At 38.5% G+C, this 28,000-nt stretch overlaps 1 protein-coding gene across 1 annotated transcript; it reads right to left on the bottom strand.

Annotated features, from left to right (window-relative positions):
• Positions 1 to 464: 464 nt before the first annotated feature.
• On the bottom strand, positions 465 to 27,948 carry TEX11 (testis expressed 11). The gene is made up of 29 exons (XM_066559721.1): positions 27,846 to 27,948; positions 27,568 to 27,755; positions 25,045 to 25,129; positions 23,747 to 23,826; positions 23,133 to 23,213; positions 22,931 to 23,050; positions 21,928 to 22,008; positions 19,627 to 19,712; positions 18,248 to 18,305; positions 17,384 to 17,479; positions 15,866 to 15,947; positions 14,119 to 14,197; positions 13,285 to 13,436; positions 12,486 to 12,571; positions 11,443 to 11,580; positions 11,053 to 11,155; positions 9,877 to 10,001; positions 9,035 to 9,120; positions 8,852 to 8,905; positions 8,358 to 8,398; positions 7,680 to 7,766; positions 6,533 to 6,603; positions 5,864 to 5,980; positions 4,982 to 5,054; positions 4,467 to 4,616; positions 3,382 to 3,490; positions 2,364 to 2,484; positions 1,849 to 2,013; positions 465 to 790 (listed from the first exon to the last, which is right to left on the bottom strand). The coding sequence occupies exons 1-29, from the start codon at positions 27,874 to 27,876 to the stop codon at positions 719 to 721; spliced, it is 2,817 nt and encodes a 938-aa protein (XP_066415818.1). The 5' UTR covers positions 27,877 to 27,948; the 3' UTR covers positions 465 to 718.
• Positions 27,949 to 28,000: the final 52 nt, after the last annotated feature.

The raw sequence follows: 28,000 nt of genomic DNA, 5'->3' as shown, positions 1-28,000 counted from the left end.
ACTGGGACCAGAGCCCCTTTTCAGTGGCAGCTGCAGTGACCCAGTGGGTCCCCACCCAGCTCCCTGCACACCCCACACTCACACACAGAGGATTCCCCACTGGCTCAACCCCAGCTTCCCCACAGCCACGTCCCAGATGTGCTCAGACTTGCTGAGCACCTGCCTGGCCCAGGGTTCAGGAGCCCTCCCAGCACTGCCAGGGAGAGCTGCAGCTTCTGCCCTGAGCTCAGCACTTCTGGTTTTTCTATTCCAAGGGACTGTGAAACCAGTAAACAGCTCTGAATTCTTGTCCCCACTAAAATGGACTGGAAACTAAACAATCTGATAAATATTTATGCTGCAAGGCAGCTATGACAACCAGAGGAGATGGAAGACTTTTTAAAGACTTTCATTGTGCTCATTGCCATTTGCTACTAAAACCAGATATTTAAACCAACCTGTTACACAACAGCAGAGGCATCTCATGTAAAACTTAAATATTTATTTCTAACTGTTAAATAGCTCCAGAGAATGATAATTATTCCCAAGAGGAAAACAATTACATTTATTGAATAAACACTTCCTAAAAAGTACATAACTTCTTTGCCAACAAGAAGGAGATCCTGGTTTCTTTCCCACTGCTCCCATGGCCCTGTGCCTTCACAGAGCTAACAGCCTCTCATTCAGCAGAACACTTCCAAGAGAGACTGATTTCCTTTTTTTGTAGTTGTGGCTGTCATTATTCTTCATTTGGAATAAATCCTTTTGCTCTGTCCAGCTTGTCCAGAACTTCACTATAAAGGCCAACCATCTGGAGAATATGAGCAGCACAGTTGTCAACAAGGATGGATAAAAATGTATCATTTAACCAAGTGTATAATTTAACTAAATGTATCATTTAACACAGAACAGAACTAAGGGAAGAGGTGGGAGACTACCACCAGCTTCTAGACCTGAAATTTCAAATTGATGTAAAGCTTTTTGGCACAGGTTTAAATACAGTGGTTTAGAAAAAAAAAAAGATCAGTGCAACCTAACAAAAGTGGTTTTATTTACAGTCATAAAGCATAGTTTATATGTGAGTCTTATACCAGCACATAAACCTATTCACCAAATAACAGATGTTGGGAACTGATGTTGAGGATGGGGAAGATTCTTATTGTCAGCTCTCATTGCTTTAACTGATGCATTTTAAATGGTGTAAGAGTTACAGCCAAGCCCTTGATTGCTCAGCTTGCACACAAGAGAATGAATGGTGACACCAGCCAGGCTGCACTGGGTTGCAAACTAGACAGGAGCAGCAGCCAAAAGGTGTAGGAAGAGGCTTATTTGTGACAGAGTAAGAAAAGTGTCATTGCAAAGTGTCACCTACACTTTGTAGGTGCTAGGCTGGAAATTTCTCCCTCATAGGAAGTGGGTAAGCTACACCTGAGGAGATGAGCTTTAGTGATTTTCTTCACACCATTTTAAACCCTATTTATAAAACATGAGATTACACTAGAAACCAAGCCTGAAAGTATATAACAGCTGATTTAACTAAACTGGTACAGCACCTTGACTTTAGTTAAAGCAGGCAAAGGTACAAAGTTCTCCCATGGCCACAAACAGTCAGAATTTATTTCCAGTCACCCATTTCCATAATCCTTCCAGTAAAAGAATGCTACATTATTCTCTCTATTGTCTATCAAAACTTTTCTGGCCTCACTTTGAAAAAATCTTTTAGCACCAGGCTCCCCCAGAATATTTAGATACCATGATTCTCCTGAAACTCTAAAGATCATCAGCAGTGGTTTCTTCACCCAGATCCACATCTCAAATTCAGGCCAGCCAGCCAATCCCATATCCTCAAATCCCCCTGTGAACACTCACATGGCCTTCATAGGTCTTCTTCAGAGAGTCTAAGTGATTGAGGAACCGCATTCCCAATCCACACCACTGCTCAGCTTCCTTGTATTTACCAACAGTGTACTGAAATATTCCTGTATTCCAGGCTCTTGTCATCAACCAAAGGATCTCCATCTCTGGGTAAGCATCCTGAGGTAGCAAACAAGCAGCAGCACCTCATCAGAAAATAGAATCTTCACTTCAAAACTGACAAGTCAAAGAGTGTGCTAGAGTTTAATTTTAGAGTAAGAAAACAGTTGGGTTCTTTCCTCCTAAGCAAGAGAGAAAAAGCCCTTACAAAATCCAAGGAAATTTGTAATGCAGTCCTAAATATCCAAGAGACTTTTCTACACCTTCAGTGTATCTTTTACTGAAGAAGGCTTAGCAGCTCCACATATAACACTATGTAATGTTCATTTTACTAATTGTTCTCAGTCTAATGAGAATTTTTTTCATGCTCAGGATCATGTCCCAGTCTCTTGGTTTCCTGTTCAACTTACTGTGCTGCTGACTACACTCAGAGCATCCTCAAAGTAGTCCCACACCTCCTGCAGCACACAGGTATCCAAGTCTGTCAATCCAGTTGGCAAAGAGATGTTAATCAAACTGTGTAAGCATTTGCTGAGGATTGAAAGAGAGAAAAAGAGGAAATATTAAATACCATGTGCACAAACAGTTTTTAGTATGAGGAGTACACTGAGTTATGTCTCTGTGATTGTCAGACATGTCTACCTTGGTGCTTCACACACTCATATTCTTGTAGCAGAAACATGCATTTTTGTACCATCAGATCTTATTCATACAAACTATTCATACAGAGTCAAGAGCAATTATACTTAATTCTTTTCATTGCTGGTCTCTACAATAACACAGAAGGAAAATCACAGTATTACCTAGGGTGCTACACATAACAGCAAGAACAAAGTACCCTTGCTAACTTCCCCAGCAAGAGCTACATAGGCAGCATCCTCAGAAAACCAGTAACAAATACAGGGTTCTGAAAACAGCTCTGTCTTTCTGAGGGTGAAGTGAGAAAGGCAATATCAACAGTTGCCTTTGCCAAGTGCTTACTTCAAGGAACGTGGAAAGGATAAGTAACACATAAATATGCTAAATAAATCACATATGTACTATGTGGCATCACTACCTTACAACTCATAGCTTTCTTCTCAACCCTTAATTTCTCCTCTTTGTCTTTGAAATACCCAGCAGAGTAACATTTGAAATGAACACCTTCCTCACAAGAAACAATCAGATACCACTTCTGGAAAATTTTCATTTTCCTTCCGCAATAGATGAATTTATTGGAAACAAGACTATGCCAGAAAATATGCCAAGTAAACAAACTGCAGGTAAAACATCTGTTAGGCAGTCATCATTCAGAGTTACACTGGCTGGCCAGCAAGAAGTGGAACCTTGCATATAAAGTAAAATCCACTTTTTTTCAAATTGCAGGCTTTATTCCCAGTCAGCATTTCCAGTCACAGGCTCATGGCAAAGCTATGTGATAACACTAACCTAAATTTCACAGCATCAATGACAGCCTGCTTTCTGTGAAGGTTTAGTGCACTCTTGAGAGCTTTCTTACACAGTGCAGGATACCGAGCTGGAGGCTCCATTGCTAATGCTTCAAAGTAAAAGAAAATAGAGAAGAATTAAAGATAAATTACTGAAGTCAACTTCAATCTCTTAGGTTACTAAAATAAATTGCAGCATGTTGCCAGATCCCTTGTGAAAAACAACTGAAAGAGATCTGCTTAATGGGCTGGTCACCAGCTGGTGCTTCTCTCCCTCTTTCTTACTCAGCACATCATCAATGAGGACAACAAGGCAGAAGCACAGGAAGCTTCATAATTCTCTGGTGTTTACCTCCAATGCAGTAATACAAAAAAATCGGGTGAGGGACACTGTCTAAAGAGTTTTGTTTGTCTCCTTGAACACAAAAATCCAGATGGAAACCTTATGCAGGAGCAGGATTTGAGAATGGTGTCTCCAGGCACTGGAGTGTTCTCCCTCAAGGCAAGGAGAACAGAAGGTGTTTATGCAATCCTACAGGACACCTCCAAAGACTTGCCATGGTAGTTCTAAATGCTCCTCATCTTTCTTGGATCCTGCTCTAGATTCTCAAGCACATTTTTGTGACTAGGACTTTGTAATGAAAATATGGCACAGTGTAGAGAAGTGCTATTTACAAATTGACTATAAAAACTTTAGAGTTGAAACTTAACTTTATCTTAGTGGCTTAAATATACTCAAAGTATCTCTCCAAAGTCCACAGCCCAAAACTTCTGCACTGGGGCATGAATCAGTGAGGGCCATTCTCTGGCCTTTGCCAGTTTGGAGCATGTAAAAGTTCATCTGAAAACCCTTTCACAAGCTGTATGAGTGTCTCAGGGTCTAGAAATGGAAAGATATCACAATTTTCTGGTTCATCATCCATGTCATCTGTCATTTCAAAACACAGCTCTCCTAACCTTGCTGAGATCCTAAGCATCCTTGCTTCAGGACAAAATATATATGGTTAGACCCATTTTTACAACACATGATAATCCTGGTCACCTCAAAAGAACAGGAAAGAGAAATTAAAGCTTCTTTGTCCTTACATGCAATGATTTCAAGTGTCTTGATCTCTATTTGTGGTTGCTCCCAAACTGACTCCATAAGATTGTGAAGTGTTGGATCATTCATTTTGGATCTTGCTTCAAATTCATAAAGCAGCAACAATGTGTCTGTTGGGTCTGTAGCAAAATCTCCTACAAAAGAGAAAGGATTCCCTGTATGAAATGATGGATTTTATCTAAGCCACAGGGTAATTTTTGCTATAAGGTAATTTTTGCTTCCAACAGGCAGGAAAACCATCAAGGCACTCAGACTTAACAGCAGAGCAAGTGGAATTTGCCATTCAAGGAATATGTAATGGAATTTTTCTACCAATATCCTACCAGAAAAAGTGAACTATTCATGCTAGGCTAACAGTCACTTAACACCTCAGCTGTTATCATACTGTCATCTATCTACTCCAATAACCTCCATCTGAGACAGCAACTCCACATGCTCTGTATTTTCCATTAACATTGGGACTAAGTTACATGTGCTGAAGACACACTTTGTGGCTTACCTGTTAATTTCAGCACCTTCCATATCTCCTTGCATGTCTGAAGATGTTGAAGGGCCTGACTAAAAAGCTCCGTCTATTTTACAAAATTAAATAAGTTATTCTTGTCATGGTTTTAAAAGCAAAAGGAATAATTATGTCAGAACCAGCTATAAAATAAATTAAGAATCAGCCTAGTTAGTAAATTGCCTATACCATTTACTGGGCTTTTGAGGGTTTTTTCTCTTTTTCAAAGACCTCCACATCTCTGACAAAGCCACTTCGCATTGGCCCAGAAAGAACCATCCATGCTCCTGAGGGACATAACTGTTTTATCTCTCAAGAATAAAACAGTGCTATTGAGACTGACAAACCACTAAATGCCACAACAGAATTGCTGTGCATTGCCCTCCAGAGAATTTTCTACAATCATTCTATACCAGACTTCTGTACTTCCTTCACAACCTCTGTATTTTCCTTAATCTTCTTATCACAGTAGGCACAATGCCCTCTTCCCCCCACCCACAAAAAAATGTACACATAAAAAAAAAGGAGTTTTATCACAACCACAGTGGTAACTACTTTCAGCAACAGCAGTAATTGTCTTTCTCACTAACCCAAATTTATTAGCAGGCTTCTTACAATATATATCTTGTAAATTGAAATTCTCCTCAGAAGTTACTGCCATGACCCTTTATTGATACAAACCCATTCAAAGACACTGAACTAACTTACAGAAATTCAATACTTACAGACGTCTGGAAAGGTGCATCAATTCTAACTATGAAATAGTCCCTTGCTTTCACTGTTCTGAGTGAAAAAACTAGGACTTCAAAATCAGAAGGAAAAAAAATGCTATACTGGTAGAAATTTCATAGCAGAAATAGTTAAGAGGTCTTTCCCTACCTGTTCTGAAGGTGTTACTTGCTGTCTCCCCATCTCCAGATCAACTGCAGCTGCCATTAGCAGGCATGTCTTCTGAGCAATCAGAACAGCTTTGTCAGAGGGACAAAACTGGGACAACTGACACCAAAAATAGGAAAAGGTAATGAGAATTTTACCCATAAAAAGCAATTTGCTTGTGAACAGATGATTGTTGACCCTCCTCTATGCCACTTGCAGGAATCAGTCATGAGTAGTATATATTCATATTGTAATTTTACTGGTACAATTGCACAAAGGGATTATTTAAATATAAAGTGTAAAGCAGAGTTGGAGTCCCCTCTCTACAAGCACATATGAAACGGACAGTTTTGGTAGAAGTCCTGCATAAAGATTAGGACTCAAGTACTTAACATGTTTGTATTAGTGATACAGTTTAAAAACATCAGAATCCATTTATTTTAGGAACTTCTCATTGAAATCTTATTACATTCTTAAGAAACAGAATGTGAAATATGACAATAATGCACACATTTTCTATTAGAAGTCAATCTCCTTGTGACAAAATGCTCCATCTTTAGAGCATACAAGCATGTCTCCATGGAGACACCCAAACCATGGATGTGACTTCTAGAAGAACTAGACAGATTAAAATATTCCTCAATTAAAAATGCTATTAGCAAGAGTAAATACCTTGAAAGACAGCACAAAAAAATTCCTCATCTTTTCAGGGCTGTCCTTGAACTGTACAGCTAAGTTCCAAGCTAACAAAGACACAAAAATAGAGACTAGAGTAAGAACCTGCACTGCTACATGTGTGCCCATGTAATCTCTAGCAAAAAGCAGTTCAGGTCTTACAATTCTATTTCTGAACCAATATGTCATCAACAGCTCATTTAACAACAGCAAGAAATACTGTTACTAGTGATTTGTTAAAATAGCTAATTCATGCTTTCACATTTGCCTTGATAATTTCACTACAAGCAAGAACCCATTCTAGCACACACCCTGCCAACAAAAGCATGAACTGGGAAAAGCATTTTCTTATATTAGTTAACAAAGCCAGCATATGAGGGGAAGTGTTGTACAGTATTCCCAAGACAAATGAAAAAGCAAAAGGAGAAAAACCCACAATGTTTTGAACCATTCCTCATTTTACCCCAGCAAGGTCAAGTACATGGCAATTAATCACACAATTCTGAGTAACAAATGGATGAGCATCTAAAGGCAATCAAATTATTCATGTATGAGAGCTTGACCCAATTAAATGTTTAGATTCTACAGCAACTTTCACATTAATTTATTCTATAGGACAGGTTTTTGTAGTCTCTGAATTGTTTATCCTGTGAGTGAGAATGCTGCCTTTGAAAGGTCCTGATTCATTCATGCTCATGTCACTGTATCTGACCTCTGCTGCTTCTCCCTCTCCCTTGCTGCTCTTTACTGGAGCACAGTTACACTGTGAGGATGTGTGCAATTCAGGTGTCTTCTGATACTGATTCAACTGTTTGCTCTCCTGTATGCTCTGACAGAAGCAAGAATCTGAAAAATTGGTTCAACTTGTTACCCTATGCTTATATTTTTATTTATAGACAGCAAATGCATTAATCCTTTACCAAAACAGTGTAACAAAGACTACAAAGTGAGGATCCAGAGACAACATCATGCATAAAGCTTAGGGCAGCCCCATGGCAGCTGCATTTCTCACTAGAAACCACTTTATCTGTGATAATATTTGCTGTTAGGATTTCCCAGTCTGTAGTTCAAGGCAAACTCCAAGGTCCTTTAAAGGACCAGTAAAGACAGGAGATTCAGTTTAGATTTTGAGGGAGCCACCTACCAACTTTTCTAAACCAGTGAGCTTCAAGGATCCTCATGTCCCCTGTAAATTTCTCTTCTGTGAAAGACTCAGCAAGTTTCTTGTGAGCTGCAGAAAACATAATTCAATACAAAAGTACCACATTTGGAGCAGAATAAAAACATTTCCAAGTCTCATCCTTGCACTACAAAACAGAGGTTTCCAAAACACCTGTGTAATTCCTGATGAAGACTTATTCTCACAACTTAAATCTAATATTCTTCAGAAAGCCCTATTAAAAACAGCACAAGGTGCCTCAAACAGCATTTTTGAGAAGATGCCAACAAGCACTGCTCTTCTAAGTTTACTTACACTGAAGTCTAATGCAGAGGAGTTTTACCTAATTTCACAAGAAGGGGGTTTAAATTTAATTACAACTTTGAGGCCTTTCTTCTAGGAACCTTTTATTGATTCAATTCTGCTCTTAAATCTCTTCTACTTGCAGCAGTATTGCAAGCTTTTGATAGCAAAACCTGTGGCACTGAGACCCAACTTCACAATTCTATTGAATCTCCAGCTCTAGTTTTCATTGATTTCACTGGGAAGTTCAGAGTCTGGATTGAAATAAGGAGTCTAAATATTTCATTGGTATGGATCTAATCATATCATAAAATGTTCACATATGGAAGAACTCCAGAAAATGCAAAAACAAAAACATACCCAAGTTCAAGTAAGTCAGTATGGAGTTGATATCTTCATCTCTAGAATTGAGGAAAAATTCAGTTTTAGAAAATGGATTCTTTTTTTTTCAACAGAAATAAAAACAGAACACATTATTTATGTTGGAATATATTTTCCCAGTTATGGATAGATCCACTCTTCTCACTCCAAAGTTTGGAAAGATATCCCACTAGTGTCAAAGTGACAGAGATTGCTTAGCTCAAAACCTCCATTAAAAATGCCTGACAGGCAGGCATATGCATTAATAAAAGAAGTAGGCAAAGAGCAAATATTTAAAGAAAAGTTTAGACAAGTTGAAAATATGTTCCTATGTGATGTCATTAGGTCAAGCTAGAAAGTCATCTGGGTGGACTTTTACCAGCATAAAAAATAATCTCTTGATTACTCTGCAAGAAAAAACGCCCAGAAAGAAAATATTACAGAATTTGAACAACATATCCACCATAATAAAATGGTTTTTCAAGGAGACCCACCTTTTCTCTGAATTTTCTGCCATGATTTTTGATAACATCAGACGGACCAAACATCTAAATATGAGAAAAACAAACAATGAAAAAACAAGATTTTTTTTCAATGGTGTACTTTGCCCTGATTTTCCTGAAAGGATCCCACTTTTCTTCCTTATGCTTTTCCTTGTATGTATATTGAATTCTTACTTTAAGGATGTAAATAATTGTCGGCAGTCTTGTAAATGTTCAGACAAATACTCCAAAGCTTTGATAGCCACAATTTGTTGGTCATTCTGAAAAGAATTAAAACATGTTTTGTATATACTGCACTACCTCAGTTACCACAAAAGATACCCAAACCAAAACAGCAACAAAACCCCAAACAAAAACAAACCCCAAAGCAACCACATTTTCCAAGTCTGTGCAGCCCAGTAGCAGGAAAATGAACAAAGGACTGTGCACAGAATTGCCTGAGAGCGCAGAGAAAGCTCTAAGGAGAGATCATATGATTCCCTGCACAAAGAGCCTGTGGCAAGAGCAGGACTAGTACAGGTTGCTGAGGCTTTCATGCCTCACAGGGCTGGGAACAAAGCCCTGATAGCCTGAAATGCAATCAGCCAGTTCAGACAGTGCTCAGGCCACCAAGCAAGAGGCAAACAGGAGGGACAAAGGACTTTCATCATGGATTTATGTGTATTTTTACACAGCTTCCCCCTCTCACATCAAAGATCAAATCCCAGAGGCAGAAGAAGATGAAACGTTTTGTTGAGAATTTTACAGAAATGCACAATGTTATATCCAGATGCCAACATTCGTAACTCAGAATTCTTTATTTTCATGACAAAATTTTAAAAGATACCACTTCCTTCTACATGAAAATAATTTCTGCTTTGCATTACACAACACATTTGAGTGAGACCTTTGTTGTGGAAGCATGAAATCCTAAGAAATCCACGAAATACAGAGAAATATTAAATCTAGACCAGGTTAAAGAGGTTACAGCTGTCCTACTTATATCAATAAAGCAAAGACAACATTATCTGCTCTACCTCTAAAGCAATTTGGGCAGCTAAACTCAAGAGGTTGCTGCCTGTATTTTTATCCACTCTCAGCTTGTCTTCATGTTCTGATGGCTTTTCTGCTAGTTTGCCCATTTCAATAACTGCTTCCATAGCTGAAAGAGACAGAGGGAAAACCAACATTTTTATAGAAGCAATTGGAAGGTGCAAAGTTCTGTTTTAATGACTTATGAAAGGCTATAATTTTTTTTTTTTAATGAAAAGCCAAGACAAGAAACCCTGAGCATATCAGCACTTCTCCTCAAATACACATTTCCTCCTAGGGAGGTGCCAAAAAGCTTTCAAGGTACTAATCTAAGGAAACAAAGATGCCATACAAATGATACTCATCTCACATCCTTAATTTTGTTCTGCTAAGTAACTGTTTGTTACCAAAGACAGAAGACTTTCTCTAATACATTGTCTGGGCATCATTCCAAGCTCCCACATCTTGGCTTGTGCTAAGGGTGCCACTGCTTTTATGTTCACACTGTGCTGTGTTTCCCACTCTATATTATGTGAGTAAATTATGCTGTCAATAAAATTTGTATAGAGAATAATTAAATGGCAGAGAACTCGTTGGAAAATAAGCTCTGCACATTACTCTGTATTCTAAGTAACTATAGACTGTATTTCTCCATTTTCATTACTTGAGCTAAGATCCTCATTAAAATATGAAACAGCAGAACTCATTATAAAGGAGAAAGAGGCTGCAGAGATACAACATTCTGTAAGTAATCTCAATAATTCATGTATTTCTTGGTAACTTCAGGCTCCATCTGTCCAGAGAAGTTAAGAGCAGCAATAATGGTTCCCTTAAGTTTCATATTGTATATGCATACTAAAAAATATAGAATGATTCTCACCCTGGGATGCTACTACAGCTTCTGCCCATGGGAGGATTATCTTCCCTAGACAGAGACTCCATCCAAACAAAATCAAATATAGCAATGGACTCTGCCTCTTACATATTGTGTGCTAAACAAAACCAAATCCCACTTTTACAGCTTAAATCTACAGCCTGACATTTTCAATGGCTTTAGGGACCCTTCTTCTAGCTACCCTCTGTTGTGTCTTTCTCAAGATGAACAGTCCAAAGCTGTTCAGTATTTTTTAATATATTTGGCATTTCTCCTTGTAGTGGGCCCTTTAACTTTCAGGTTGTACCTTTATCAGTATCGTTCTCCAACACTGCAATCTTATAGACACTGAATTTAGTAAAGATGCTGTTTGGATCACACCTTTCTGCTTGTTTAACTGCCTCTTTAGCCTATTCACAGAAGAGATTAAGGGAAATCAGTATAACATCACCTTGAAATTAGTATATAATTTGCAATAGAAAAGAAATACAAATATACACAAAACATTACTGGTTACATTGCTGATATTTGTAGAATAACTCAAGATGTTTGACAGGGCCACATCTGCCCTTGAAACAAAAGTGATGAGACCAGAAGACAGCACCAAAGGCTGACCAGAAATGAAAAAGCCAATTCCTCAAAAATAAAAGCAATGCAAATAAAGACATAAGTATGTATACATATGTATTAAATATACCTTGTCAATTTGTTTCAGATGAAGATAGCAAGAAGCCATGTTCCTCTGCAGCTTAGCCAAGTTCTGATCTATCTGCCCAGGTGTATAGAAGCTGACAGAATAATTGTACCAGTGAAGGGCTTCAGAATAGCTTTTCTCCTAGAAAATATAAAAATAAAATAAAACCCAAACAAACATGGCCATATTTGGGTGATTAAACTGCCTATGTCTTCCTAACTTTACTTTAAAAAAGGTCACAGCAATGAAAGATTTAGATAGTCAAGTATATCCTAGTGCAAGCTCCAGGTTGTTCCAGGTGCAGAATCCAGCACTTTCCCTTGTTAGATTTCCTACAGCTGGTGAGTGCCCAGCCCTCTAATTTGTCTAGACACTGTGACAGACAGAATGCAAAGCTTTACTGAAATCCAAAGAGATGACATCAACTGGCTTCAGCTGATAACAAGGTGGATGACCTTGTCCTAAAAGGAAATCAAGTTTGACAAGCAGGACTTCCCCCTCCTGGACTAGTGCTGGCTGTGACCAATGACTGCATTGTCCTTCAGGTGTCTTTCAATAACTCCCAGAATAATCTCCATAATTTTACCAGGCACTGAAGTGAGACTGACAGGCCTGTAGTTTCCAGGGTTGTCTTTTTTGCCCTTCTTGAAAATTGGGATAACTTTTGCCAGCTTGCAGCCAACTGGGACCTCTCCAGATTCCCAAGATCATTCAAAAATCATTGAGAAGCCTCACAATGACACCAGCCAGTTCTTTGACTACTCTTGGACAAATCCCTTCAGGCCCCAGAGCCATATAGGAGCCAGCTGGAGCAGGAATTCTTGCATTAACTGTTCCCATGCACAAACCTTAAGATAAGGCTACCTGAAACTTGATTTTGTAATTGAAAACAGCACCCAGATGGATGAAAATAAAACTAGTGCCAGCTGGAACAAGGCTCTTAGTAACAGTTTGCACTCTAACCAAAAATAGACATATCAAAGAGGTCAGAAAACGAATTTCATTTTCACTGATATAAATAAGAACACTACTATTTGGTCCCAAACCTCATAATGTTTGGCAGCTCTGTCCCACAAGATGATGTGCAGCTGAATCAAGGCTTCAGGCAACAGCTGTTTGCCAGTATAATGACCTGAAAAGATACTGCAAATCATCACTTTACAAGAACTTTACAAGAACAAGCACACTGAGAGGCATCTAAGAACTATTCTACAGCCTGCAACAAAAAACAGAGACACAGGAATAGTTTCAGCTAGGAGCCAGTGTTTAATATCCTGTTTATAAAAAAAAAAAAAAACAAACCAATGAATCAACCAAGCAAAACTCAAAATACTCAGTGGGTAAGAGAAAAATATTTTCATGCTTGAACAATGTAAATGTAGCTCTTGGTCCTAGCTAGATGCAACATGAAATAGGATTTGTTTTACAGCAGATCAGTAGTCAAAAATACTACAGTGCTACAGGTGCAACAGACCTGAAAAATAAACTGTTATCCAGCTGCTCTAACAAGGATATGCAACCTGTCTTACATTGACAAACAAAAATAAATTGGGCTGGATGGACAAAGTATTAACATCACACTGGTTAATGTTTCTAATCCACATATATCAGTCACACACAGACTACACTAAGAAAGAGGAATTGCTCAAGCAAACGAATTTAACCTTAAACTTGATCGTGACTGTTGTTCAATATGGAAGTTGAAAGTTGCCAAGTAAAAGAAACATAATGGAAAACAGACAGAAAGAAAAACAAGAATAAGGAAAAAAAGTGAAAATTAGAATGCAAGACTTTAGCCAACTACATCCAGCTTTCAGTAAACAGCAGCAAAAGATGGATACAGACCTATAATAACTTCTTCAATCTTTTGCTTAGCGAGCAGCTCCCTCTTATTCTGCAGCAGGAACTCAATGTGGAGCAGGGTAATTTTTCCAAGGTCAGGTGAAGATTCAAATCGTTCAGGAACAGATTTCAGAAAATCAAAACCAACTGATTCCCTATTCACAGAGATGCATTTTTAAGAGGCTGCATCAGAAGAGCTGTTAATTTTCCATTCTAGAGATTAACATATTCACACCATACAGCATGTTTGTCATTCAATCACACCGACAGAATGAATCAAGGTATGAATTTGTTACAGTTCATCTATTCAGTGGCAGCTTCCTCTTACCACAGGCTTCTTCCACTGTATTCAGAAGAGTTTATTCTTCACATTTGCATCAAGATACAAGCATATACATACATAATCATGATGGAGCACTTAACAGGGCAAAAATTTGTGCCTCAATTTATTTTGCAGTAACTTGTTATCCTTCTACTGTTTTTTCCCAAGAATGGTTCTAGGGCTCCAAAGTCATTCTGATGGTTGGTTAGAAAAAAAAATGTCAGTCTGATGATTCCAGACATATAATAAAACTACATAATGAATCTTAATCATTCCAAAGTAAGTCTACAGCACTGCAAATTGCCATTACACTTATTTCACACTCTGTTCTGTTGCTACCATAATCATTATCTCCTTGCTATAGAAGACAGGCTCCCTCTCAAAACCTTTCACCTTACCCCCATGAGCTTTTATTTGAAATAATGCATCATTGTGTAATAGATGTTCTTTGCTTATAAAGAAACACCCAAAACCTCCAAACATTGTGTTTACCCCACTTAGAGATGCTTTCATACCTTCCATGCTCCAGCAGCAGTTTGGCAGTATTCAAACAGAAGTCTAAAGACATGTCAAAGTGTGTGAATTCTGCAAGAGCTAGACAGAACACAAAGCACTTGAGATTATGTAATCAACTTAGACACTTAATTGCTCAATTTACCATTTATCTCTTACACCTTCTTTGAAAGACAGAAACAAAACTGAAAAAAAAACCCCAGCAACTCTATAACAGATGTACAACATATGGAAGAATAATACCTATTGTGTTTTGACTTTCACTGTACAGTTAATGCAGTACTACAGAAAGGTGACAGGCTGATAGCCCTGGAATTCCAGCCCTCTGTCTCTCTAAACAGGAGCAGCATAAACTTTTGTAGAATAATTATTTATTTTTTGCCTCAAGCTGCCTTTTATCAAAATGTCTCATCCTTATCCAGCAGGAACAGCCTAACACTGAGGTTAGTGCTCAGGCTGGGTGTGGTATCATATGGCACTGGGAACTACTTCAGCATAATGCCCTGAGCATCAGCTGTTGGTCTGACTGGTGCTGATAAGCAGGTATCAGTTTTACACCACTCAGATAAAGTTTTAAAACTGTTACTCTGTGCTGAATGGTTAAGAACAAAACAGATACATTTGTAGCTTGGATGAGATCAGAGAAGGAATACACAAGGACATGGAACAGTTGTTAAAAGAAGCATTTGAAGGCAGCTGATGCAAGTGTGCAACACAAGATTTTAGTGAAATGCCTAAAATTGAGCAGGAATCTTCACTCAAAAGACAGAGAACACACTTTTTTGCCAGCCATACAAGAAAAGAGACATCCACTCAATAAATGTGCTTGAAAAACTGACTGGAGGCTTAGTGTTACTAAACAATAGCCAAGTGTGTTGTGATAGGCAACTATATGGTTTCACAATTCAAACTGAAGAACACAAGTCAGCTACTGTATGTTTATTTGAAACTGTAAGATTTAAATGACTGGCTACTTGAAATCTGGCTGAAAGCCCCAAGGAGGAATGTGGAGTTACCATTTCTGCTAGTCTGACAGCATTCAAAGCCCTCAGCTCTCTGCAAAAAAGTTCCTCATTTCTCAGATTATTCATTACAGATCTGATGCTTTCCAACCTGAAATGTACAAAGCCTCTCTTCCTTAAGATTTCATTATTTATGAAAATAAATTTCTCTGACACATTAATTATCCTTTCTATATTAAAGTCTCTCCAAAAAGTTTCTTATCCTCTCATTTTATAGCAGAATCAGTTCTGCTCAAGTGATAAATGTGAGAAATAAGGAGAAAAGAGTTTACTTGACTTAAACAAACTCTTGTAATAGAGGTTTATAACACACTGCTCAGTACATGATGTCTCTTGGTCAAAATCTGCAAAATCCCACCCAGAGAACAGCAATGCTTCACCAGCCTTTCTTCCGTGCTGACTGTGTAAGTCAATGCACCTTCACTCTTCTGCATAATTTTATGCATATGTCTACATAAACTCTAGCTTTACATTGCTACATTTTCACTCTCTTCCTTTTAACAGCCTTCAGAGTTCCTCCCCCCACCCCAATTTGCAGCAAGGCTATTGAAATTAGCATCTGGATACCTCCTCTGTGAACACTGAGTACTATGTCTCATACTTCATAACCAAAAGGACATTTAGCTAATAAAGATTCTGCCAAAACCACAAAATTTTTTTTCTATGTATGACACATGCAGTCTCCTTGGATATGAAGTAATATGAAACCTAGGGAGAGCTGTGATACCTGACTTGATATCTTCATCTGATGCTCCACTTTTAAGAAGAATTTTAACTTTCAAAAAAAACCCTGCTGGGTGCAAATTCTCCTGCACAATGAAAAACAATACATTACTTGGACAGCTCCTCATAGAACACAGATCCTGTGAGAGTACAGCACATTCATAATACAGACAAATATTAAGGAATCACATACTCCCCACTGAAATTTTCACTTCCATTTTAATGACTGAAGCAAGTGGTAGGCAACTTATGCCATAATTTCTTCTAAATGCAATGTGCATCTTTATTATTTATTCTTACACCACCAAAAGACCACAAGGATAACGAAAGCAAAAGACGCAAAATTCTCAGTTTGTTGTGGCTCGTTTTTGATACTTTTAAATAGAAGCTGAACATTACTGAATGATAGAAACATTTCCAGCTTTCCTGTGTGTGAATCGGCTAGATTAATCTAGAATTAATATGAGTAGATTCAAAGTAGTTTATAAAAAGAAGAAATTCAGGAGTCAACAACAGTGGGAGCAATTGGAAATAATGAAGACTGTTTACTAAAGCCCTCACTAAAATAGTGCATTTTTCAGGTTCTAGAATCAACATTTTCTTCTGGTTTTCCATACCCTCACACAATATCAAAATTTACATTATCAAAAATTATGATAAAAACACTTTCTGCCTCAAAAGGCTTTGCAAAAGTAAACAGTAGAATAGGACAAAAGGCTTAGATACTGTAGTAGCACATTATTTGCATAACTAAATACACTGCCTTTTATCCTGATCTCATGAGCATATGCACTATGATCTGCCTGTAATTCAGGCAGCATACAGAAACTGAATTTCAGCTTCCATTTAAAGCAAAATTTCATACTTAAAACTTGTTTTGTACAAAACAGAAAATTAATTATTTTTAATGATCAACCAAAGACAAATAGGAATTTTTCAGATTTCATTTAATCCATACTGACCTGAATAGACAGAAGCACAAAATTAATTCAAGTCTCTATGGGAAACAGAATTTGTAAAGGATCAAGAGACCTTGCTGAAATGGCTGCTTAGAGATGTATGAACTTCCTTCAGGGTAGCTGGTGTTTATACACCTCATTTTTCAGATCTGCTTGCATGCCTCTGCCTGGGTGTTGCTTTGGGGATCCCCCAGACAATGAGGTAACGGAAATCATTTTACTCTCTGTGCTTTAGCTGTGGGTTTGTGGCTGTCCCAGCTGCCTGTCTGTATCAACTCACACATCTGAGAAATTTTAGTCACACCATCATCAAAGGACCTTACTACTAACACACAGGAAGTAGGAGGGCAGCTCTACTTCTACATGCAAAAAAAGTATTTATCTACAAAAAAATAATAGCTGGGAACACCAAAATATCCATAAGAGCATGGAAACATAAAGCAAACACATCTCAATCTGTTGTCAAAGATTACACACCAGGGATTAATGTGGTCCATATTACCATGTCAATAAATGCTTGAGTTTCATTTATTGCAATCTTTAAATACAGCAAAAATTAGTACCTGATTTGCCAAGCTTATGGCCTTCAATGCCTTGTCCAGGTACAGGCTGCAATCCCACTCAAAATAGGTCGTGGCTAACAGTCGCAGCACTTTAGCCTGGGAACAAAAAAATAGCCACATACAAACATACATATGAACACAAATCACTTAAATTCTAAGGCCATGAAAAATAAAAGCTCTTTGAGGCAAAAAACCCTGTCTGGTATCAGACATATAAGGTGATTTCTCACATCTCAAATATATCCAGTCTTGAAGCAATGCAGTACACATAGGACATGAATCAACTAGAATTCAGAGAAAAACCAAAGGGTTGTAAGGAAAATCAGATAACTGGAAAAAAAAAAGAAAGAAGAAATTGAAATAGCAGGAGGTACACGTTTCACAGAGGAAAATAAACAAATAAAAAAGCAGGACAAAGACCTACATGATGATGGACTTCAAATACATAAATTATTTACATAAAGAGGAAGAAATTAAAATCTTCATATCCGCAGTCGGAAGTAAAAGAATAAACTGACTTCTGAATGAGACAGAGAAACATCTATCACAAATGACACAGCTCAACTGATGAGGTATTGAAAGAGAAGAGGAATGGACAAAGAGATGCCCTTTCAGGATCTACTTCAGCCTCTTTCTACACTTTGATTTCTGTGAAATAGCAGAATCAAATGTGATTTAATGGCACTCATCAGTGACTGATGCTTGTAACAACTGAACTTTAAACTCTGCCAAACTTCACAGCAGACTACTAAAAAGGAGACCAAGACATCACTGGGCAGGTTTGCACAGAAAAGGCAGATAATACACTGGAGTCAGTTTAACAAAATGCTCCTATTTGTAAATAGAAATTTCTCTATTTCTTACCTGCATTTCTTTGCCAACAGAATATTTCATGTCCATCTTCCCAATGTCATAACTCTGGCTATCAAGGATAAATGGAAGTTAGAATTAAACAGGATGACAGAGATAAATTCAGTCAATCTTCTGATATGTTCAAAATTCCTATCCTTTCCCACTTCCTAAGCAGTTAAAAATCACATAAACCACAAAAAATAATCTCAGTAGCCGCTTTTACCAGAGAATAGAAAATTCTGGGTTCCTTCTACCCTTACATTAAAAATTGTACTCAATCACTTTCTTCAACCTGTTGCAGCACATTCTGCAACATCTTCTATTCAAACATTTTGGTAGATTTTATCAATTTTAACCACAGAGATTTTGAAGAAGCAAGTGTTTCCATTCTCAGCTGGAATACAATATGGCAATACACAAAATCTATTCATGACTGGTCTCCAGACCACAGCACACCAACAGCAAAGACAGAACCTGTAACTCGTGATCCCCATTCTTCTTCTAGAAGTTAAGTGGCAGAACAAAGAACCACCCAGGAGAAAACACAGTGATAATTACACAAAACCAGATTTGATTGCAAATGCTGTGAATGACGAACTGTTAGAAAGAAAAACAGTAACTGGACTCTTGTTTTCTAATCTAATATATTCTCAGACCAGGGAAATCTTAACCCACTAGATGGAGCCACACTCTTTCTCCGGATTATTATTTGCACTGTGCAAAGCTTTATTTCCTCCTCAAATTTTGTCATCGGGATTCGGTATTTAATTTTCCAAAGGAATAAAATATAAAATAATCTCCAAAGCACCAGATGTAACTAATTCTGAGCATTTCTACAAATCCTCTTTGACGACAGATACAACCATAATGATTTGGAATTTGATCTGTTGCCCTCCATTTTCTTCTATTTAAAAGAACAAGAAGACATTAACACAAATTTTCTGCAGTGAGGCTGTTACCATGGCATGAGGATGCTATTCCTCATAGCCTACATTTCCTCATCCTTAGTAATACCACAGTAGTTATTTGGATCCTACCCAAACCATCTCAACCCATTCCTTTTGCACCTTGATGTTTGTGCCTTTCATCAGTCAAGGACTCTTCAGAAAACTAATCCCATTGGAGGAAGGGCTAGGGAGAGAATTGGCAAGAACCACTGGAAGATGACTTTCATTCTAATGGCATGAAAATCCATGTGGGAAAACAAATATAGATTTTAGGCAATAGTGTACAACCATGACAAAATATCTGCTCAGATAATTTGGTTCAGCTAAAATCTTGTATTCTCACATTTTACTGAGACTTCTACTTTCCCTTGCTCTCCTCTCTCCTTCACACACATTTTTACATCTCAGAATCAAGGGTTTGTTTATTTGATCTTTGCACATTACCTGAGCCAGAAGGAGCTCTGTTCATACCTCTTCCATTCATAGGTTTCCACTCCAAAATTGTAACAGAGGATTGACAGGTAACAGGTCTGGAATAAAAGACTCCTGCTTCTATAATGTTCTTGTAAAACATCTACATCTATGGCACTCGAGCCTCAGGTTCTTTAAAATGCATTTTACTTTCAAGATATTTCCACTGCTATCACTTCTGGCCTTTTGCAAGGGGATGCTGAAGATGACTAAAATGGAATCATTAATTGCATGGCAAAGTGAAGTATCATTAACCAGACCAGGACACACAAAACAGCAGGATTTTTGAAACACATGAGGAACACAGAGTTCCTCAATAAATCACATTGAAAGCACTGGAACTGTGGAAATTAAACAATAAAAAATGAAATTTGAGAGCCAAAACTGTAGTACTATAACCCTTTTTTTTTTTAATAACAAAAATGTTTTACATAATTAAGTGAAGAGGACTCTACCTGTTTCATGGCAGGCTTCTTCCCAGCATTTCTCTTTGGGTTTAAAAAAGGATTACAAGATGTAAAAGAAAAGTGCTTTTGAATGCTTGGTTATTCAGAGCTTTATCAGTCAGCCCTGACAACATCTGTTCATAACAACTTGTCATTTCTTTGAAATTATTTGCAGCTGTCATATGTCATCCAAAGAAGAGACAAAAAGTCATTTTATATGCCAGCAGGCTGCCAATATTTACATCCATTTTGCCTCTGCAGTATCTTTTTTTCCCAAATATAAATGATGCTTTTTGCAAGGGACTGCAGATTTCAAATTCTCAGACAAAAATGAGAAGGGTAGAACAACATCTTGTTTCAATTTTTTTTTTTTTTTTTGCAATCCAGAAGCAAAAGCACAGAGTAGGTATATGCATAAAGACAAAAGAGATCACTCTCAGATGTGAAACCTTATTTTTCACAGGTTCATTTGTGAATGTTTTCTTTCCAGGAGAGAAAGTCTCCTGTTCTGAGCATTGGTTCATAGACTATCAAGGATCACAATCCTCTCCAGCTGATCTCTGGTACCACACAACACAATAATCTCCCTGTGTTACTCTCCAAGGACTCTCTGGTGTAATGAGAGCCTGGAAGAGTTTAGGATTGAGAGCTACCCAGCAGTGCAAAAGATTTGGATTCACTCAGCAATCACTAGCTCTTTCCATTTTCCTCATTTTTTAAATACCACTTTTTAAATCAGAAGTCAATTGTATCACTCTCTCATGACCAGAACTTTTACCTTGTCTGCATCAGTGCTCCTGCTTTGTGAAGAGCTTTCATCACAAGAAGTTTAATATTATTTAATGAAGGAGTTCAAGCAGAAAGAATTAAATTAATTTAGAATTAAATGAAAAACAGGAGGGCAAAGATCCCAGTGAACATTTTCAACAGTAAGAAGTTCTGCTCTTATAATTCAAATCAAAGCTAGACCCCTGCAACTTAGTCACTCAGATACACTTGAACATAGCCTGAAGATGATAAAAAGCAATGTAAAATCAGTTGGAGTTTAATTGGTTAAAAACACAAATAAATTCCAACAATATTTCCCGTATTTTTCTTTAAGAATTTGCATCTGCTCCTTTGAATTCTATTATCTGTGCCAGAGAAACAGGAACAAAATGTTTCTTAAATATTGGGAAAACATGTAAACAAATGAAAATAAATGTCAGGAAGTTTATTCTGATATAACTATAATAGACTTTTATCTTTGCAAACAAAAAACTAATCTGCATATGATAGTTTGTTTTCCCTGTGAGACAAGAACTACAAAAACTACTACAAAAACCATTCATAGCTCTACAGTTTCCTGAAGATGAAGATTAGTACTGATGGTAGTGATAGACTTGCATATCAGTAACTTTGTAACTCAGCTCTTCTCTTGTCCCATCTGTCCCCAGACAAATGTTCACATGGGTACAAGATGCAATATACCAGATCAAGATGTAAAATGCAGCTGGTTCTGTAGAGAGTAGGTGGTATATTCATTCAATTTAGAAATCTTTTTGCCTTGCTTGCTGATTTGTCTTCTCATTGTTTAGGAAAGAGTTTATTATTCTATTTAAAATTTTAATCTAAGAGAAGCAATAAAAAAATGCACTCTGAAAAAACTCTACTGTTTCCACACAAAATTTTTAGCAACAAAATCTGAAAGAGGCAACCAATCGCAGAAGAGATCTTCAGTTCAGAGTACTTTTCAGAATTTTCTATGGTATATGTCATGCTTTAACATACAGAGAGGAAAATAGGTTCTCAAAGTTTGCAATGATAAAGAAGGGAAGATTTCACTTACTTCTTTTGGCAATTTCATCAACATATCTTTGCAGCGCTGCACGCACATCACCGCTTTCTGAAAATCCCCTTGAGCAACAGCCTGAGAAAGCAGAACAGCATGCCAACAAACTGTTAGTGTGCAACTGCTCTTTAAAATTCACTAAAAACCTCATTCTTTAAAATAGGACTTGGGCTTTTCACATGCAGTAAAGCTAGGTTTGGGATTAGGTATCTGTCCTTACAGTGCTATAATAATTCTATTTTTCTATATTGCCAGATGATCAAGAGATCCAGAAAATCACTGCAGTCCTTAGGTAGTATGCAAAGGCCAGAGACATGGGACAAAATCATTCACGTGTTAAGATGATACAAGAGCACAGCAAAATTTATACCACCTCTCCTTTTGTTTCCATGACCAAATTAAAATATGGGCCATTGCTTTGTCGTGTTTAGGGTAGCTCCTGAGAATTTTGGAGATAGCACTTCCATTCTAGATACTGAGGTCAGTGGTGTGACCAACAAATGCAGGAACTACATTCTCTGTATTTGCACTTCTGTGTCTGTAATGCTCTGTAGGATTGATAGAGTTCTCAGGCACTTCTGAAGGAAAAACAATTCCTCTCAGAATTTCTAAATTACGTCTTTTAAACTACAGTTATTTGCCTTGTTCTCCAGTCAAGCACAGGACACTGTTGGAACTGACCCATGTATGATTCATAGAGGCAGCTGTTTATTTTATAAACAGCCATGATAGCCAAATCATAAAGCAACAAATCTGAACTAGAAGAGATAAACACCACTGCAAGAATGACTGCGATAAATGAGGGAAATTAAAAATCATTAAATGATTGCAACACTGAATGCAAACATGAGATCTGCTATCTTATATCTAAGTGAAGGAAAGCTATCCCTCAGCAAGTCCTCAATGCCAAGCATTCAGGTATCTAATAACTGGGTCAGAGTTTCCCTCTATACCTCTACAAGGTATAGAGTGACTTAGAAGGAAAACTGAGAACACATACTGATTCAGCTTGGTAAGAGAGTACTTTGAAAAGGCTCTTCTCCACATCAGCTCTGTGCCCTTGAATATCTGCTTCACCCTCACTCCCCTTCCGTAACTTGGCATACAGCTTTTCTATACTCTGCAAAACAAAGTGCAGGCATCACCCGTGGAACTTACAAACAGGGGTGTATGTAAGAAATCAAAAGTGGCAAAGAACTTACATTCATGGCATTCTCTAGAAATCCATCTGCAAGACCAGCTTTTCCAATATCTATCCATCCTTTCCCAGTTTTCATAGACATCTGAAGGAGGAAATGGTCTTTTGTGAAAATGCAGTCATTTTCAAGAAGGGTAATCTAAGATCTCATCTCGTTGTAGCACATATCTAACACAGGACAAGGGTATTTCAGCTCTGTAATATCTAACCAGCAACTCTCACTTCTGAATGAACACTCAGATACAGCATAAGACTTATGGTGGCCTACTAGACAATATTATAAGATAAATAAATACATGTTCTGTTCATAACTATTTTACCCTTGAGAAGATGTGATGCTAACCACACTGCCCAGACACTCCTAGCTCCAATGGCTCAGCAAGGTACCCCTGTAAGATACAGGTCTCACTTTGTTTTTTTTAAAGGGAAAAAATGGGATCATCAATCTTATCTTTAAGCGATGAGAAGAGAGAGTCAGCAATGCTCCTGCCAAAACACCAGTTACCCTTCCAGAACTAGACGGATACGTCACTCCCTTTCCAAAGCAAATGTAATAAGATTTGAAGACTTCCCTGGGGGATCAACTGTATTTCATTACACACCCACAATTAGCCTTACCAAAATCTGTCTTCGAATAGTTCCCTCCGGAGGATCCCTGCCCTCACAAAGGCAAATCAGTCTGCAGGCAACAAACCGCACTGCAAGAAAACAGTGCAGGCATTCAAGTTTCCTTCTCTCTACTTCTTCATTTTTTTTTTCAGAAAGTCAAGCCCTGCCATATCTGAAAGACTATCTGGCATTTTAAATCACAAGACAGGAAAATGTGAAAGGTTCAGGAGTCAAAGAAATCTGAATTTTAGCCAAGATGTTTAAAATTGCTTTTCAGACAGTAAGAAAAAAAATATATATTCTCATTAAAATACCTATTAAACAATTTAGAGAGAGTTTAAGTTAAATACATGGTATTCAAGGATTTAATTATATTGCAGGTGCTTACAGTAACATTTCCTGAAGCCTCAAAATAGCCTTCAGCAAACTAAGGAAATGAAGTTTAATAATCTCTACAGTTTCAAAGTAAAAAGCAAAAATATTTTCAGACCTTCCTTAGACATCAGGGATGGAAAAGACACTACTTAATAAATTTAAAACAGCCTCTCCCTTGCCCTTCAGCTGTGATCTGACAACATCACGCTCTACTTTGTGTCAACTTACCCTTTTCCCTTTGCCTGGTGTAATTTATATGATGCAGATTATACATCATCTTGACTATAATCCCTCAAGACAAGAATGTAGGCCTGACTCTGCAATCCCACAGAACCACACAAAGAACACGCTGAGGGAAAATACCAAGAGCTCATTTCTGCTTTCTCCCAGCCTTGCTCCTGGCCCAAGAGAACCCACCAGCTGTGCACCTGGCTAAAGTAGGTCAGTGAAAAGAGGACCTAGAATGTTTCTCTATGCAAACATGGATGAGATAGTTACATTAAAAAAACAATCTCACTTGATATAAATTAAGTGACCAACAATCTAAGATTTACATCTATGTTTTTTCCATACATTTTTGGATTTGAACCACAGCATCAGAAGGCAAATTACAGCTTCCTTTGGTCACATCACCTCTTAGCTGGTATGGAAAGGGGAGTGATAAGAATGCCTACACTGATTCTGTGTCACAAGAAGATAACTACTACATCAGGATGCTTCTTCTTGAACTGTTTATACAAGCCCACTAGTACATTTTTCTCTTTCTAGCCCATGTCTGCAAAGACTCAAACAAATCTCCAGCACCGTTTATGCACTGTAAAATGCATTTTAAAGTGCATTTTACTTTCAAGATATATCCTGCCAGCAGAGAGTGTTTAGTTTCCATGCTGCAGCACACAGAACACCCTTAGGGAGGTACAGAACATACGTACATTTGGCTCTTTGCTCATCACTGATAACAGCACCCGTGTGTTTGGTCACTGTCCAGTTCCACAAGCTGACTGCACTCTCTTCAACCTGAAGAGGAAAATTCCACCTCAGTTTAATTTTGCCCATGGATCAATGGATCCCATTGAAATTTACTACTGGAAAAAGAAGCATCTTTCACGTGTTTCACAGGAATGGTTTCTCCACATGTTTACACAACTCCCTTTCACACCACAGGTGTGAGTTTTCCATAAAACTATCACAGGATCCCACAGGGACCTGTTGGACAGTGACCTGAAAACAGGCATGCTGAATGGATGTAGCATTTCTTCACCTAAAATCTGAACTTTGGAAAAGAACTCTAAGAATCTTATCACATTTGAGAACTATCTGTAGTAAGGCTTCACCTCTTTTGCACATCAAAAAGACCACTAAGTAGCTTAATTACTTTAAATACCTACACTGGGAAACTTTAGATATTAGCAAACAAAGAACAAAGGTTACTGACTATATACTCTTGTTTAAAAGATACAGCACTACATAAAGGCAATAAGCTGCTTTAGCAACCCACCCTGAGGGGCTGATTTTCCATCACTTTATTCTAGTTTTCATGACAGATCTTGCCTATGAATACATATTTGCCTGTCTAGGAGAGAGTTCATAGCCCCTCTTATTGAAGTGGCCAGATTACAAATTTATTATTTCTCCTTTCTTCAAAAATAATTTAGCCTAACTGCTTCAGAAAAAATGAAGGATACCACTTTTGTGCTCTTGTATTTCTTTACACACTGTACTATTGGCACTTTCTGTTACAACACTTGCTAACTTACCGCGCTCCTTGTTGCAAATTTAGGATTTCCAAAATCAGTGTTCCTTAGCTGATAATTGCTACTTATTAAATGTCTCTTGAAAATATAATTTTAGAGAAAGAAGTTGGACAATATCTCAGCTGGTCTTTTTCCTTATTTCAGATTCATGTATTACCAGTTTTCTCTTTGAAAAAGGACTTTTAAAGTAGATGTTTACTTCTTTCTAAGTACTCCTCTAGGAGAAATAAACCAAACATTATGAACAACCACCTGATAAACTTTTACAATGACTGAAAATGAGTGCCTCCAACATAATATTGTGTACTGGAATATTGTTTACCAGGCAGTTAAAATTACATGCCTGCTTGTTTTCTTCTTCCTTGGGTTATCTGCTGTCACTATGGGAATCCACAGGGTGAGAAGGACCTCTCCTCTGATCCAGTACCAAACTCTTAATTCATCAGTGCTCTCTGCTTGCATTTTTACTTAAAATTACAACTAGATACTACTAGTAATTTGAAATAATAAATACCTTACCATCATCAGTAACCAGTAATTTTTCCCATTATTATCATAGAATGGTTTGGGTTGGAAGTGACCTTAAAGTGTCGCAGACATCTTTTCACTAAAAGTCCTTTCTTTAAGATTTTTCCTTCTAAGATAAAAGGCCTCAGAGACAGAATGTAAACAATGGTTGTCTGCTGCTGTAGAATGCAACAGGTCCACCTGTGATTGGCCCATCTTAGATGTGTATAATTAATAGCCAATCAAGGACTGAGCTATCTCGGACAGAGTCCGAGAGAGCTGCCTTTGTTATCATTCTTTTCTTTTCTATTCTTAGCTTAGCTAGCTTCTGAGAAAACCTGTCCTTCTTTTTCTTTTTAGTATAGTTATAATGTAATATATATATATCATAAAAAAATAAATCAAACCTTCTGAACATAGAGTCAACATTCTCATCTCTTCCATCATCCAAGAACCCCTGTGAACACAACCACACTTAAAGACCACCCAGTTCCAACCCTCTGCCACAGGCAGGGACATCTTTCACCAGACCAGGCTGCTCCAAGCCCTGTCCAGCCTGGCCTTGGACACTTTCAGGGATGGAGCAGTCACAGCTTCTCTGGATAACCCGTGCCAGGGCCTCAACACCCTCTCAGTATCTTACTAATATCTAATCTAAGTCAACCTTCTTTCAATGTAAAGCCATTTCCACTTTTCCTGTCACTTCAAGCCCTTGCCAAAAGTCCTTCTCCAGCTCTCTTGGAACCCCTTAAGGCACTGAAGGTGCAGTAAGGTCTCCCCAGAGCCTTCTCTTCTGGCTGAACCCCATCTGTCTTTCCCAGCTCAGGTGCTCCAACCTTTCAATCACCTTCATGGCTCTCTCCAGCAGGTCCACAACCTTCTGAAGTTGGTGGCCCCAGACCTGGACACAGCATCCAGGTGGGTTTCATGGAGAACACATTGAGAACACAAACTGATTCAGCTTGGTCAATGCAGGGTCAATGCAGAGTCAATGACACACACACTTACATTCAACATCATTTCACATTGACTTTTAAAAATAACATTTCCCACTTTATTTCGGACTTTCATGCTATTGGGGCAAATGACGAAGAAGTGAACTCTTCTTTACATTTGAGTAGTGCTACACTTTTAGCTTCCCCGCCACGGGTGGGAAGCAGCAGCCGCTGGTGTTTACGGAGCTGCAGCACCAACCTGGGCCAGGGCAGTGGGGTGTGAAGCACATGCACCCCCCGTTTCGTCAGACGGGCTGGGAGCGGGGGGCTCTCCCTCCGCCACCTTCCCGTCCTCTTCAGAGATGCTCTCCGCCGCCTGGAACAGCTCCTCCGTGAGGGCGGCGATACGGGACGGCGCCTCTTCCCTCAGCAGCTCCCGCACCAGCGCTGAAAGACAGGACGACATCGGTGCATGACACTCAGCCCAACATCAGCTGCCAGTGACGGCACTTATCGAGAAGGGAGAGCCCGCAGCACCTTCCACGGCCGCCGCCCGCGGCCCCACCATGGCCCCTCAGGAGAGCTCCGTCAGGGGCGCGGAGCCACGGGAGCAGCGCCCGCGCACTGCGCCTGCGCGCCCCGACCCAGCGCTGCCGGCGGGCCCTCGCGCCGCCGATTGGCTGTCTGGCTGT

This window comes from Molothrus aeneus, chromosome 14, assembly GCF_037042795.1.
Source record: "Molothrus aeneus isolate 106 chromosome 14, BPBGC_Maene_1.0, whole genome shotgun sequence".
Classification (NCBI taxonomy): Eukaryota; Metazoa; Chordata; class Aves; order Passeriformes; family Icteridae; genus Molothrus; species Molothrus aeneus.
Note: the sequence above shows the minus strand (reverse complement) of the source record. Positions and strands in the feature narration are given on the sequence as shown.

Excerpts from the sequence above, each read along its gene's own strand:
- TEX11 (XM_066559721.1), bottom strand. The coding sequence starts at position 27,876 with ATGGTGGGGCCGCGGGCGGCGGCCGTGGAAG. Across the intron at positions 25,130-27,567 it reads ACCCCACTGCCCTGGCCCAG|GTTGAAGAGAGTGCAGTCAG; the intron begins GTTGGTGCTGCA and ends TTTCCTCTTCAG. Across the intron at positions 8,906-9,034 it reads CAATTATTTACATCCTTAAA|ATGTTTGGTCCGTCTGATGT; the intron begins GTAAGAATTCAA and ends TCTCATATTTAG.